This window comes from Bison bison, unplaced genomic scaffold (assembly GCF_000754665.1).
Source record: "Bison bison bison isolate TAMUID 2011002044 unplaced genomic scaffold, Bison_UMD1.0 scf7180017864371, whole genome shotgun sequence".
NCBI classification, from domain to species: Eukaryota; Metazoa; Chordata; class Mammalia; order Artiodactyla; family Bovidae; genus Bison; species Bison bison.
In genome coordinates this window covers 7,110,668-7,123,765 of record NW_011494943.1, presented here as the reverse complement: position 1 = coordinate 7,123,765, position 13,098 = coordinate 7,110,668, and the positions used below count along the sequence as shown (strand labels likewise).

Here is a 13,098-nt window from a genome sequence, read left to right as displayed (position 1 = left end):
GGCCTCGGGCCCTGGGCGCAGCCACTCGGCCGGCCAGCCCGAGGGCCCCCAGGGCCCAGCAGCACGAGCAACGCCCTCAGCCTGCTGGACGAGGAGCTGCTCTGCTTGGGTGCGTATTGGAGGGGGCTGCTCGGGGCTTCCGGGGCCTCAGTGAGGAGAGGTGCTGGGGATGCCCAAAGGGGGACCGCGGGTGCTTAGCAAAGGTGGGAAGTAGGGCCCAGGGCAGTGTCCTCGGGTGGACATCCTGTCTGGCTGTGGTCCCCCTTCCCCGGGAGGCGCCCCCGGCAGCATAAAGACGGAAGAGGGTCCATTCCCCTCTGGAAGCTATAGGGGACGCCCTGCCACCCTTGGGCGGCCTGGTGGTCACGTGACCCTCCCTCAGGTGAGGTGGGGCTGGGGCCGCCCCAGCCCAGAGCCTCTTCCACCACAGCCATTTCCTCTGTCCTCAGGCCTCACCGACCCGGCGCCCAGTGCTCCTCCCGCCAAGGCGGCTGGGAACAGCCAGTGGCCCCTGCTCCAGGTAGGGGTGGGCGCTGTGTCGCCTCCACTTCCCAGCCTCGTCCTGGCTCCAGGCACCGTCCCGCACATAGCGCTTTGCCCACTCTATCCACAGGATGGCTGCTCATGCAGGGGGCTCAGCCCAGCCCCCAGGAACAGCGTTGGGGGCGGGTGGGGGTGGAGAGCCTGCAGCCTCTGACGCCTGCAGGCCCCCTCACTCCTGCTTTTGTTCCCCAGAGCGAGCGGTCAGACCTGGACTTCTTCAGCCCCAAACCCGGGCCGGGAGCCTGTAGCCCCACAGACGGGCCTCTCCTCCAGCCTTCAGTGGCCCTCATAGGCAGTTCCCAGGCCCCGGTGGCCCCAGCTGGCGTTCCTGCCCCCACAGCCAGCCCCTTCTTGTTCTCCACTGGCCTGGCCTCAGCTCTGGCCCCAAAGGCTGAGCCCATCGCCCCTGGGCACCGTGGTTCCGCTTTGGGCGACAGCACCCTGCACCAGCTGGATGCCCTCGACCAGCTTCTGGAAGAGGCCAAAGCGTAATGAGCGGGAGAGGGGCGCTGGGGAGGCAGCCCCAGGGGGTTGGCGGGAGTTCCCTCTGTCTGGTGGGTCGGCTGGAATCTAGAAGCGGGATGCAGGGAGAGCTGGCTCTAATCCGGGGGCCCCCGTGCGGGGCGGCCAGCAGCTCTGCCTGGCCTTCGACACGCCTTGTCCTCCTTCCTGCTGCCCAGGACCTCGGGCCTGGTGAAACCTGCCACCTCCAGCTGCTTCCTTGGCGCTGCCGCCCCCCCTCTGCTCCCCAGTGGCGCCTCTGCTCGGCCTCTCCTCCCCCTCTCCGCGGGGCCCAGCAGCCCTCTCTTCCAGGCCCAGGGCAGCCCCATGAAGGGGCCCGAGCTCTCCCTGGCCAGTGTCCACGTGCCCCTGGAGTCTATCAAACCTAGTAGGTGTTGGAGGCTCGGGGTGAGGGGCGGGGGTCCCAGCCTGCAGAGGTGTGGGCTGCATGGCAAGGGATGGGTGGGTCCAGGCTTTCTCGCCAGGGTCCCTTAGAGCCATACGCGGCCTTCCGTACCGTGTCGCAGTCTGTGCTCGTCCCCGCTGTGCACTTGGGAGGTTCTTCCCAGGCTCCTTCAGGAGCTTCCTGGTCCCGGGGCCACCGTGACCTCTCGCTTGGCTGCGGTGCTTTGTCTCAGGCCCACCTCTCCCCCCACCCTCACCTGCCCCGTTCTTACATACAGGCAGCGCCCTTCCTGTGACGGCCTATGATAAAAACGGCTTCCGCATCCTCTTCCATTTTGCCAAGGAGTGTCCTCCAGGACGGCCTGACGTGCTGGTGGTGGTGGTGTCCATGCTGAACACGGCTCCCTTGCCCATCAAGAGCATCGTGCTGCAGGCCGCAGTGCCCAAGGTATCCCCGCTCCCTGGGGCCTCTTCCTGCACCCACGTGTCCACACCCCGTTCCCCCTCAAGGGCACCTGCCACCTCTTCAAAGGAACCTGTCTCTCTCTTTAGTCAATGAAAGTGAAGTTGCAGCCACCCTCTGGGACAGAACTCTCTCCTTTCAGCCCCGTCCAGCCACCTGCAGCCATCACGCAGGTCATGCTGCTGGCCAACCCACTGAAGGTGAGCTGGAGCTGGGGACCCCACCTGAAAGCCTTGGCTGCCCCAGGTTAGATGCCTGCGTCCACCGCCTCCCAGCCTGGACTGTTACCACTTCTCCTGCGTCCCTTTTCCACCCTGGCCCAATGGCTGAGTGAAGATGGGGTGGTAGGAGCAGGGTATGTCCCCTGCACGAAAGCACCTCAAGGGTATCAGAGAAGGGGTGTCTGACACGCGGCCCCTCTGCTGCAGGAGAAGGCGAGGCTTCGGTACAGGCTGACCTTCGCCTTGGGGGAGCAGCTGAGCACCGAGGTGGGTGAGGTGGACCAGTTCCCCCCTGTGGAGCAGTGGGGGAACCTATGACCCCAGAGGACACATGTCAGCTGCACTTTGGAGCCCAGGCAGGCTATCCCGAGAGGGGAGGCTCTCCAGGCCTGGTCTTCCTTCATGTCCTAACCGCTGTGCTTAAGAGCTTTGACGTGGAACAGGGGCCCGGGCCGCTGCTGCCAGGAGCCGAGCCGCTGCTGTGATGTCTCTTCCTTTGGCCCCTAAAAGGACCTGTTTTTTTATCTACCTGTGTGACTTGAAGTGGCCACGTACATCAGGAGTGGGGAGTGGCCCCAGGTGCCGCCCCGGGACATGGCCCCAAGGCTGGAGTGGGTTTTCCCCTTGCGCTGGCATCCTCTGATGCAGAGACTCAGGGCCCTCCTTCAGGACCACGTCCTCACATCCCCAGTTCTCGGTCCCCCTGCTACCCAGGCTTCCCCTTGGCAGGCTCCTGGGAGGAGGACACAGCCCACGGCTCCCGGATGGCCCTGGGCCCAGGGCGCTGGTACTGCCAGATCGCCACCCCTGCCTTCTGTGGGCAGCACGACCCTGGAACGGGCACCAGAGGAGTTGTGCTGGGCCCTGGCAGCAGCAGGCTGTGTCCCATGGACATCACGGTAGGATGAGGAGCTCAAGCTGCTAGAACTTGGCCTTGCGGCAGCCTAAACTACACCCAGAAAAGGAAATGGGAGAGAGCAGTGTTGTGCCTTCTCCGGAAGCAGGTACCCAGCACTTTCTGGGAAAAGGGTGCCTCCTGCCGTGGGAATAGGCCATCTCACTCACTCACTACCTCTTGCTCAGCGTGGAACAAACCGCTGTGCTGCCTCTGAAGGGGAGGACAGCACCCTGTGTCCCGCTTTGGCCCACCTCCTCCCACCAGATGGCCTGCGGGGTGGCTGGCTGTTGGGAACAGGAAGCCTCAGGATCAGGCGCGTTGCACTAAACTTATGTCCTTACCTGCTGCCCAGAAACCCCGAGTCCCCAGCTGCCAAGGGGCACTGTCGGCGATATGTTGGGTCTGGAGGTGGTGAGATTAGGGGCCTTGCTTGAATCGAGTCACCAGACCCTATTGCTTCAGCAGTGCTCCATCCACTGGCTACAGCTAGGCCGGGGAGTCCAGGCCTCACGGGGCGACAGGCAGGTGAGACCCAGCTGCTGGGGAATGAGCACATGGCTCACCTGCACTCAGCTGGATGAGCCAGAGCCAGCTCCAGGGAGAGGCAGCCCTGACCCCTCCCTGCTCTTGCCAGGCTTCCTTAATCAAGAGGCCATCGCCCCCTCCCCTCCCCTCATCAGCGAGCAGGTTTCACTGCTTCATTAGGACAGACGAAAGAAAGTGAATCCATTTTACTTCTTAAGGAGTAAATCCAAGAGCTCCAGAGATGGGCTGCTGCAGCCCTGGGAAGCTCTGTGGGACTACTACACGGAATGTACCTTTACAATAAGCTTTAGACTTTAGAGTTATTTATGAGTGTTACTCGTTACTATTGAGGTCACTTCGTGACAAAAAACTGTACTGGATATATCAACTATTGAGGTCACTTCGTGACAAAAAACTGTACTGGATATATCAACTGCTGCCCTTGTTTTGCTGCATGTTAAATAAAACCATTTTTGCCCTATTTGGAATCTTTCTAATACAGATACCAGTCACCCCAGTGTGGGGAAAGGTGCCACTTGGGAATTCCAAACGCAGGCAGGCAGCTATGCTGGTGCCACCTGAGGTTTCTGTTAAAACATAAGTTCCTAGACTGTTTCCTTTTTTAAAGAAGATAACCAGCCAAGGGGAAAGATGAGGGGAAGGGCTAGTTAAGGAGTTCAGGATGGACATGTACACACTGCTATATTTGAGCGAGATAACCAACAAAGAACCTACTGTATAGACAGCACAGGGAACTCTACTCAATGTCACTGTTACAGGGCAGCCTGGACGGGAGGGGAGTTTGGGGGAGAATGGACACGTGTATGTGTATGGCTGAGTTGCTCCGCTGTTCACCTGAAACTGTCACAACAATGTTAACCGGCAGTACTCCAGCACAAGATAAAAAGCTGAATTAAAATAACCAGAAAGTTAACAGATGATTCTGAGGTGAAGCCAAGTTTCAGATGCACAAGCAAACCACTCAACACTCTTGTTCAGGTTTCGACCTGCAGGCAGGAGGGCTCTGTGTTCCCTGTAACTTCTCTCCAAGGTGGCTACCTCAGGTTTCCAGTGCTGGCAGCTTAAAACCTCCCCAAGTGTAAGAACTATAAGTTCTGTAAGAACTTGCCTGTATTTGCAAAAAGAAACATTTATTCTTTTAAAAGTGTATATACATTGCCTTTACAAAGATACCATGTTGGAACCAACTTCAGGAACCTTCCAATGAGCCTTCTTTTATAATTGACCGAGCAAGATTCCGCGCAAGAGCAAGTCTCAGGATTTCCACCTTGGTGGTCTCGATATCATCATCCTAAAAGGAAAGAGAGCCTGTGTGAAGACCAGCAGGAAGTTTTCCTTCTTTCCCAAGACTAATCCAAAGGGAGATAAACAGCGCAAAACGTTCAGTAGTCTCTTCTAGCAAGTTCTTCATATGAGACGAAGCTGCACGCAGAGGACCACCACAACTGACAGGAAAGAAAATCGAGAGCCCAGAACACTAGAGTCACCCCATTTCCTCCTAAAAAGTTAGTGTGCCATAGTCGCAAGTGGTAACGTGAGAGGCGTGTGAGTTTGTAAGGGGCCAACATCTTGTGGGGCAGGGTGCCTTCTCTCTTCTCCATCCTGGAACCATCAGACTGACCTGGAGCTGCTGGGCGTCGGGCTCTCCACACAGCGGCCTTCCTGAGGTCAGGTCCTCCAGACACCTCAGGAGTTCGTACGTCTGCTCCGCGGAGAAGATCACCTGCGGGGAGAGGCTGCTTCGCGGAGCTGCTCGCCAGCCAGAGCCTGCAGTGGTCTGTGCAAGGGCTCCGGCTGAGGCAGCCTTTCCTGTATCTCATGTGGACAAGTGTGCTGGCGGGTGAGAGGCCCCACTCACTCCCAGCTCTTCTCGTCAGGGCCCTGGGCTGAGCACTGCCAGTGGACGGCTGCCTCATTTCAAGTTAAAGACTTAACTTGATAACTTGAGATACTAGATTTCCAGAGTGGGCGCTATGGGGGTACAAACACACACCCCTACTAAGGAGATGATGGATGGATATACATTTGCAACAGCTACGGGATAAAAGAGAAGACACTGTGGTCTCAACCTGTACCTGTTTCTGTTCCAAAAGGGGCAGGGCGTCTGTCAGCAGCGTCATCCAGAAAGACCGGGGGGCAATCTGGGACGTCATCAATGAGAGGAGGAGAGAAGCGGCATCGACAAAGCATTTCTCCCCGTATAAGCGGTGGAACTCGCGGTACTTCCCTATTGGGAAGAGAGAGCACTAGGTCACCTGTGACCCTCAACAAGAGACCCCAGAGCAAGGAAATTCTTCCAAAGCGGCCTCCAAGCTCATCAGCCAACGAGACCAAAAGGATTCAAAATCCTTGCTTAAAGGGGGCTCCAGAGAGCCAAACCTGGGAGAATATAAGCATCAAAATGAACGAGAGATATGGTTGATAATAGACTGAATAAAATAACCCTTGAGGCCATGGCTGATATAAATGAAAGAATAAACGGGAGGAGGGGGAATTCCATATAGGGGAATGCCAACTAAAACACAGTTTTATCAGCAGTCAGGAAATCACCAGTAGTTACGAACACTAGTGGGTCAAAGTCTGAGGAAATTTAAATAATACCGAACTACAGCTCCATAGATTAATAAACCTGTTTAATAAATTTTAGAGGAGACCCCTGGTGGATGCTGCTTTAACCAGGTGATCAAGGTGAACTCCACTAAGGGAGTTCCTATTAACACATCCCCTCAGTGGATTTCCTGCCAAGTATATAACCTGAGGCTGTTCATGAATAAACCTAAAGTAAGAATATTCTACAAGAGAGCTGAACAGACTGCAAAAACGTCAAGGTTAAGGAAGACCAACAAAGGCAGAGGCATTAATGAGATTCGAAGACTAAATTCATGACAAAGGAACTGGGACAACATATGGACCAGGTGAGAGTACTGTATCAGTGCTGAACCTCCTGATTTTCGTAACTGGTTAAGAGAATGTTCTTATTCTTTAGGATATACATGCTCAGATATTTAAGGAGGAAGGGAAACAGTGTCTCCAACATACTTTCAAACTATTCCCAAAAAACCTGACTGACAGAATAAAACAAATGAGGCAAAACATAACTGGTTAACTTGGTAGTGTGTAGGGCAGTCTCTTATTCCTTACACTACTTTCACGATTTCTAAGTTTCAAGTTACCAGAAAATGTTACCAAAAAATACGCTTTGCAGAGACCACACAGGCTCCTGTGTATTTTGATCTGTTTTTCCCCCCTTTGGTCATGCTGCACAGTATGTGGGCTCTTGGTTCACCGACCAGGGATCAAACCTGAAGTGGAAGCATGGAGTCTTTTTTTTTTTTTGAGATCAAAAAATTTTAATACCATAGACAATTTTATACTGTTTGAAAATGTAGATGAAATAGGTACTTTCCTAGGGGAAAAAAAACCAAACTTATCCCTTAAAAAGTCACATCCTGATGACTTTAAACATCAGTTCTTCAAAACCTAAGACTAACAGAGTAAGACCAACCAGAATAACGAGAAGCCTTGAATTCCCAGAGAAGTAACCCCACCTTTCTCAATGGTACGTCTCCATATTATACAAGTACCATATCTGGGCAAATCTACCGAAAACTTTGCCATCTGGCGACAATCTTACAGATTTGAAACAGAATCCCAAGCAAGTTCCAGGAAAACGTTGCCGTTTGGTGACAACCTGTGACAGAATCCGCCCCTGGTTTGAGGTTCATGACGCGTGGGCAAACGGTCTGCAGTCAGCCCGCAAGCAGCCCCCGCGGAGGGCCCAGAGGCCGGAAGAGAGCATGGAGTCTCAACCACTGGACTGCCAGGGAAGTCGCTCAGAGTTCTGTGTGTTTTGGACTGGAGAAGTCTAGAACTTCTGTGCAAGTCCATATCTGTGCGCTTGTGCTGAAGGTCCAGGGGACAACTCAGAGACTCACCCAGGAACGTCAGTCGATCACTGAGCATCATGGCTGGCCCCAGGTTGTCAATGAGGTCCAGGTCAGAGAAGCAGCCTCGCTCACAGTAATCCCTGAGGAACCTGCAAGGCCAGCCCAGAAATGAGAGCAGCAGCCCCATGCCCCCTCCTCAGCCCTGCAACTTCGCAGGCAGCACCCGGGAAGCACACAGAAGGGGAGCCCACCTGTCTGATACCAGCGTGGCAAAGGCAGCATCTTTGGCTCGAATGCTCCAAGACAGCGCAGAGCCCAGACGATTGTTGCGGACCGCCTTCATGGCCAAGACCTTACAGATGCTGCGGACTTTGCAGGGAAAAGAGAAAAGGCAAATCGTTTACCCTACAAATCACTCCATTCCCAAACCCTGCTGAGGCAAATCGTTTACCCTACAAATCACTCCACTCCCAAACCCTGCTGAGATAGGAGCAGCCTTCCCACCGCCTCTGACTTTTATGTGGCTTCTCTGTGGGCTCCAAGTACAGCTGGGCAGCAGCAACTAGGAACTGTGAGGTTTATAAATTGTCTTCTAGCCTCGTTAACCGTACGACCCACCCTGGTAGGCTTTGGTTTTGAGTAGGTTTCACTTCAGGGGTAGCAAGAATATTTGCAAGGCTCCCCACATATCACACGTCATTATCTGTCCACATGCTGAAAATCCTACCAGGCTTTGGGTCCTGAGTGCTGTATGCTTTCAGGGACGGTCATGAACACGCAGTGCCTCTGGGAAGAATAACTATTTAGGCCTGTACCACTTGACAGTGAAGGGGGAAGAGACGGGGCAAACTTCATCAGCATCTCCCCGTGCTCTTCCTGAGTCACCTCCATCCTGCATCCCCCAAAGCCAGCCTGAGCCAGCAACGGCAACCCCCCGGGACAGGACAAACCACGGCTGCCCCAGCCCAACCTCTGGTTGGAAGCATGAGCATAGACGTGGTCAGGACCTTAACAGGCAGCGTGCCCGACTGCTTCTAGGTCCCAGTGGGTCCCTAGCTCTTCCTCCCCCTGCCCCAGGGATTCTCCAGCGCTCTGGCTCACCTCCTGGCAGCTTCTGCCCAGACTCTCTGAAGGCTGGGAGGAGAGTCCACTCACCTTGCTCCGTCATCTGCCGCTGCTCACAGACCCGTAGTACCTTGAGGGCTTTCTGCTCCGTGGTCAAAGGAATCCGCTCAATATGCAGCTCGAGAGAGACCCGGCCCAGCTCAGGACAGTGGTCACAGTAGTCCACACCCAACTGCCACAGGCTGCATGGGTCCGAGGGGGACAGACATGAGGGCCTGGCGAGCCCAGAGGCTGCCCTGGGGCCAAGAACTAGCCTCCAAGGCAGCTCCTCCCCAGACCCTGTGCTGTCAAGGAACCAGACGAGATAGAACCCCATCTGGCACAGGCAGTGCCTGCTGGAGAGCACCCTGCTGCCCCTCAGCCCTGCGGCCTTCCTACCTGTGATGAGCAAAGAGTCCTGAGGCATATTCCAGCAGGAGGAACTCTCTCATGTTGGATCCAAAGCTGGCAGAGAACAGACCACGAGACCAAGGCTCCCAGGCTGCTCTTCAGGGCCCCCTTCAGCAGCCCAACCTCCCTCCGAGGCATTCTGGTCACCCCACCCTCAAGGGCCTGGGTGGCAGCAAGCAGAAGGCGGGCATGGCCACGGCGTCCTTACTAGAGGTTGTGCGACTGCAGGAGCTTGCAGTGATCCAGCAGGTCTGTCAGATGGGCCACGAACCACCAGTTGCTCAGGGCGATGCTACGGGTTCAGATACCAAGGCAAGAAGCAATGTCAGGATGAGCTGCCACAGCCCGCAGGTGTGGAGCATAAGCAGGAGCCCCACACCTCCTTTGCTGTAAAAGGAGGGGAGGGACAGTGGCAAGCTGGGCTCTGTCTGCCCGCTAGGTGGGGACTAATAACACACTGAGAAGGACATTCAACCCCAAAACAGCAGCCAGCGAGACGTTTCATTGGAGAATGTCACACAGAAAAATAAAATCCAGGGACCCAATGAGATATAGAGAATGCAGATACAGGGTAAGGGGTAAGCAAAGGACGAAAAAATCGATGGGATTTGATTCTTGATGAGACATGGAATTCAAAGAACTGTATCTGTGTGCATTTGGATTGCTGTTTATGTTCTATTAACATCTCTCACTGCTGCATAGTTTTGATTAGCATATTTTATGAACACAATTATATATACATGACAGCACTTTAAAACCACCTTGTACTGTCTATTAATACTTTGTATAAAAATTATTTTTGCTTGATTACATGATTGATTTTATTGGATATGTAATCTGACACATAACGAAGGTCTAAAAGTCCGTCCCCAAACCACATTTAATCAAAACCCAAAATCATCTCTAGCCCTTATTAAAAATGACATTTTCTAGGACCCTCTAAATGTTCCAGATGTTAAGTTTTTTTACATCACCAAATTTTGTAAACTCACTAGCATTTTGTATAGAATATACTAATGCACTCACTGCAGTGTGAATACACCATTTTGAGTTACATTTTTAATTTATTACTTGGCATAGGCCTTTCTGTATCTGTATATAATGCTTGAGTATTTTTTAAGTCTTGGGAGAGGGAAAAGCACCTTCAATGCTGCTAGGGTGAAAAATCCTGCTCTCAGGATATAAAGAGAGTAGGGATTGGTTTACACTGAATGACTGACTGAATGGGCTGTCTGCCCTGCCCTGGGGCTGCTGTCTTCCTGTGAAGTACATGCCAGCTCCCCTTTTCCTTTTGCTGGATGGCAAGAATTGGCAACTGCAACCCACAAGGGAAGAAATCCAATTTTTCCTCCAGCTGTGGATACGCCAGACAAACACGTGGCCCTTCAGCAGGAGCTGGTAAACTGTGGTCTCCCAGGGCCTCCCTGGGATTCCCTCATGGCTCAGACAGTAAAGAGCCTGCCCACCATGCGGGCGGCGTGAGTTCAATCCCTGTGTCAGCAAGATCCCCTGGAGAAGGAAATGGCAACCCACTCCAGCATTCTTGCCTGGAAAATCCCTTGGACTGAGGAGCCTGGCGGCTATATACAGTCAGTAGGATCACAAAGAGCCGGAGACGACTGAGTGACTACACTTTCACTTTCAGGGTCTCTCTGCTCTGCCTCAGGAGCCGTCTGCCCCATGGCCTGGCATGGTTGACATGGGGGTCATCAGGTACCCCCATAGAAAGCTCCCTTCTGGCTGAGGAAGGGTTCCCTCATTCCCCCCAAGAGGAGTGAACAGCTGACACCACACCTGAAGCTCAAGGCTCCTCCACAGCACCAGCCCCCCCGGCCCACCCCAGACAGAGGTGCCACTCTCCCCTGGGAAGCGAGCTGGGGCCTAACCGGAACAACCCGTGAGAAAGCAAGTACTCAGGAGACCCAGATCCCACCCTTCCTCGTCCAGGAGGCCACTCTCTCTCTCAGGATACTTCAGCCCTTCTTTCAATTAATGGGCAGAGGTCCCGGGATCTGCTTTCCAGAGTAGGGCAGGAAGAAGCTTACTGGTCAGGAAAACCCGAGCTCCTAGATTCCCAGCTAATGGAAATACCTCGATTTTTTCCCTGCCTGCCAGGGCAGACGGATGCCCAGACTGAGGGGCTGCAAGTCTGATCATTCCTCCTTCAAGACTGGCAGGGGTGATGCGTTTTGCAGCGGCGTTCATTAGCGCCATGCCTCTTCGTAAACTTCTTTCTCTTTTCCTTCTACAACCACTGAAAGCAGCAAGGTGCTTTACCTTTTTTATTGTCCTTCCTTCCCCTTTAGCTCAAATCTGTCTTGATCCTAAAATCCCAGATGTGGCTTATGAAGGAAGCCCTGGAGGAAATAACCCACTGCCTGTAACAGACAACACATTCTGGAATGCCTATTGCTTTGAATTATAGACAGAGACACTGACAAAGCTAAAGACTGGTGTCTGTGCCTCTGGGAGCCACACCCACTGATCCTTCACTGCAGATACGATCCCTCGCCAAAACCAGCTGAGTTCTGTAAGTTATCTTCCAGTTCCAACCAGTCCCTATTTTAGAGGTTTGTGAAAAGAATACGGACACAAACCTTCCTTTCTCCAAGTCTACCACCATTTTTTGAATGGTGGACCTTGGCTTTCTTTCGGCCAAACAGGAAGAGCAGGTAGCATGAGTGGGGTGGGGGTGGAGGGTGGAAGCGGGGAGACATTCCCACTGCCCAGATTCACTAACAAAGAAAAGATCCAGTCGAGGTCAGTGAATTCGATGCCTGAGCAGGGCCACCTGCCCGTTCCCAGCCTTCTCCCTCTGCACAAGGAGGGAGGGGGAGAAGTTCTCTGACCACAGGTGGGGATCCTGGAAAGCTCTGCTTTGGATTCATTGTTTCACCCTCCCTTTCCTGCCTTGCTGAAGGTCTGGGGAGAGATCTGGGGAGGGGGCTGATGTAGAATCTCTGCTCCGAACAGACCCAGCCTCATGTGGTGGTGTGGTAGCTCCTGGCTCACCAGAGAAGTGCTGTCCTGTAAGGTGGCTGCATGTCCATCAGGTTCCAAGAAATAAGCTGGCTGGCTATTTCTGGATTTTAAATACCATAGTTATTTCTTGCAATATTACTTTAAACATCCCTGAAGTGGAAACTGTTACAGATACAGGAGCCTGCAAGCCTCAGGAAGGCCCCCAGGCTCGTCCAGAGAGAAGACACTGTCTACCTAACGTGGCTGTGGCGGGGGGCGAGGGTCTGTGGGAAGAAGGCTAAGACACCAACAGGAAGGAGCAGGACACTCTAGAAAAGGACGGAGGTGATGGGCGTACAACACGGGGAGCGCACTAGGCGCTGAGCTAAAGCCCTGAGGTGCTCAGCGTGGTGGTGGTGCAGCGGGTCCTACCTGCACTCCTTGATCACTTGGTGGATGTCAAACTCGAAGGCTGCCATCAAGATGTTGTCCAGGGGCTCCGGGCTGCTCTCACCTCCCAGAAACAGGTCAAGGCTGGACTGTGGAAAGGTGGTGACCCATTCAATCCCTAGATGGTGGCAGAGACTCAAGGGGGCAGGCAGGGCTGCTGTGTAGGGGACCCTGGAGAAGGGCAATGGGGTCCTTCAAATTGGGCCCAAGGAAAGCCCCCTCTGTTCCCCAGGGAGGGTCAAGTCAACCAGGCCACACGGTACAAGTGACCCGGCAGGGAGCAGAGCCCCGGATGCCGACTCCCCTCCCCTCCCCTCCCGGAGGAGCCGAGGCACCTGGGCGTAGAGGTGCAGATCCATGGGCTTGACCGTGGGCTGAGAGTACAGCAGCCGAGTCACCAGGAAGTGATACCAGTTACTCAGCAGCTCCTTGTGCTCCAGCAGGGCAGCATCATCTCCCAGCAGGACCTGAGAAGAGACGCTGTCCCTTAACTCTGGGGACACTTCCCCGTAAGGCTCCTCATCTCAGCTGGAGCAGCTGAGTCAAAAGCTCACTCTTCCCCAACAGGGCCCATACAGAGCCCCGTCTGAGGAGGAGCTGCTGCCCTAGACGCCCAGGGCCCCAGGAGGAGCTGGCTTGGCCCCTGGCCAGGACCCGCTCCCCGCAGACCTTGCAGAGGGACTCAAGGTGGGGGTTGGAGGCGAACGT

The 13,098-nt window shown here is 54.3% G+C and overlaps 2 protein-coding genes across 3 annotated transcripts in view; one reads left to right on the top strand and one right to left on the bottom strand.

Moving 5' to 3' along the window:
- Positions 1–4,037, top strand: part of GGA3 (golgi-associated, gamma adaptin ear containing, ARF binding protein 3) — a 14,010-nt gene extending 9,973 nt beyond the window's left edge. The window contains exons 12-18 of the mRNA XM_010856160.1: positions 2–109; positions 450–520; positions 736–1,031; positions 1,224–1,432; positions 1,728–1,897; positions 2,002–2,112; positions 2,341–4,037. Of these exons, the coding sequence (XP_010854462.1) occupies positions 2–109; positions 450–520; positions 736–1,031; positions 1,224–1,432; positions 1,728–1,897; positions 2,002–2,112; positions 2,341–2,451 (1,076 nt within the window). The 3' untranslated portion in view covers positions 2,452–4,037. The remainder of the gene's footprint in view (position 1; positions 110–449; positions 521–735; positions 1,032–1,223; positions 1,433–1,727; positions 1,898–2,001; positions 2,113–2,340) is intronic.
- A 649-nt stretch (positions 4,038–4,686) lies between these two features.
- Positions 4,687–13,098, bottom strand: part of NUP85 (nucleoporin 85kDa) — a 28,295-nt gene continuing 19,883 nt past the window's right edge. For both annotated transcript variants that reach the window (XM_010856156.1, XM_010856157.1), the window contains 11 exons: positions 13,060–13,098; positions 12,726–12,857; positions 12,373–12,479; positions 9,188–9,271; positions 8,968–9,033; positions 8,620–8,771; positions 7,716–7,833; positions 7,513–7,613; positions 5,653–5,804; positions 5,199–5,300; positions 4,687–4,868 (listed from right to left, as the gene is read on the bottom strand). In XM_010856156.1, coding sequence (XP_010854458.1) covers positions 4,767–4,868; positions 5,199–5,300; positions 5,653–5,804; positions 7,513–7,613; positions 7,716–7,833; positions 8,620–8,771; positions 8,968–9,033; positions 9,188–9,271; positions 12,373–12,479; positions 12,726–12,857; positions 13,060–13,098 — 1,155 coding nt within the window. In that variant the 3' untranslated portion in view covers positions 4,687–4,766. The remainder of the gene's footprint in view (positions 4,869–5,198; positions 5,301–5,652; positions 5,805–7,512; positions 7,614–7,715; positions 7,834–8,619; positions 8,772–8,967; positions 9,034–9,187; positions 9,272–12,372; positions 12,480–12,725; positions 12,858–13,059) is intronic.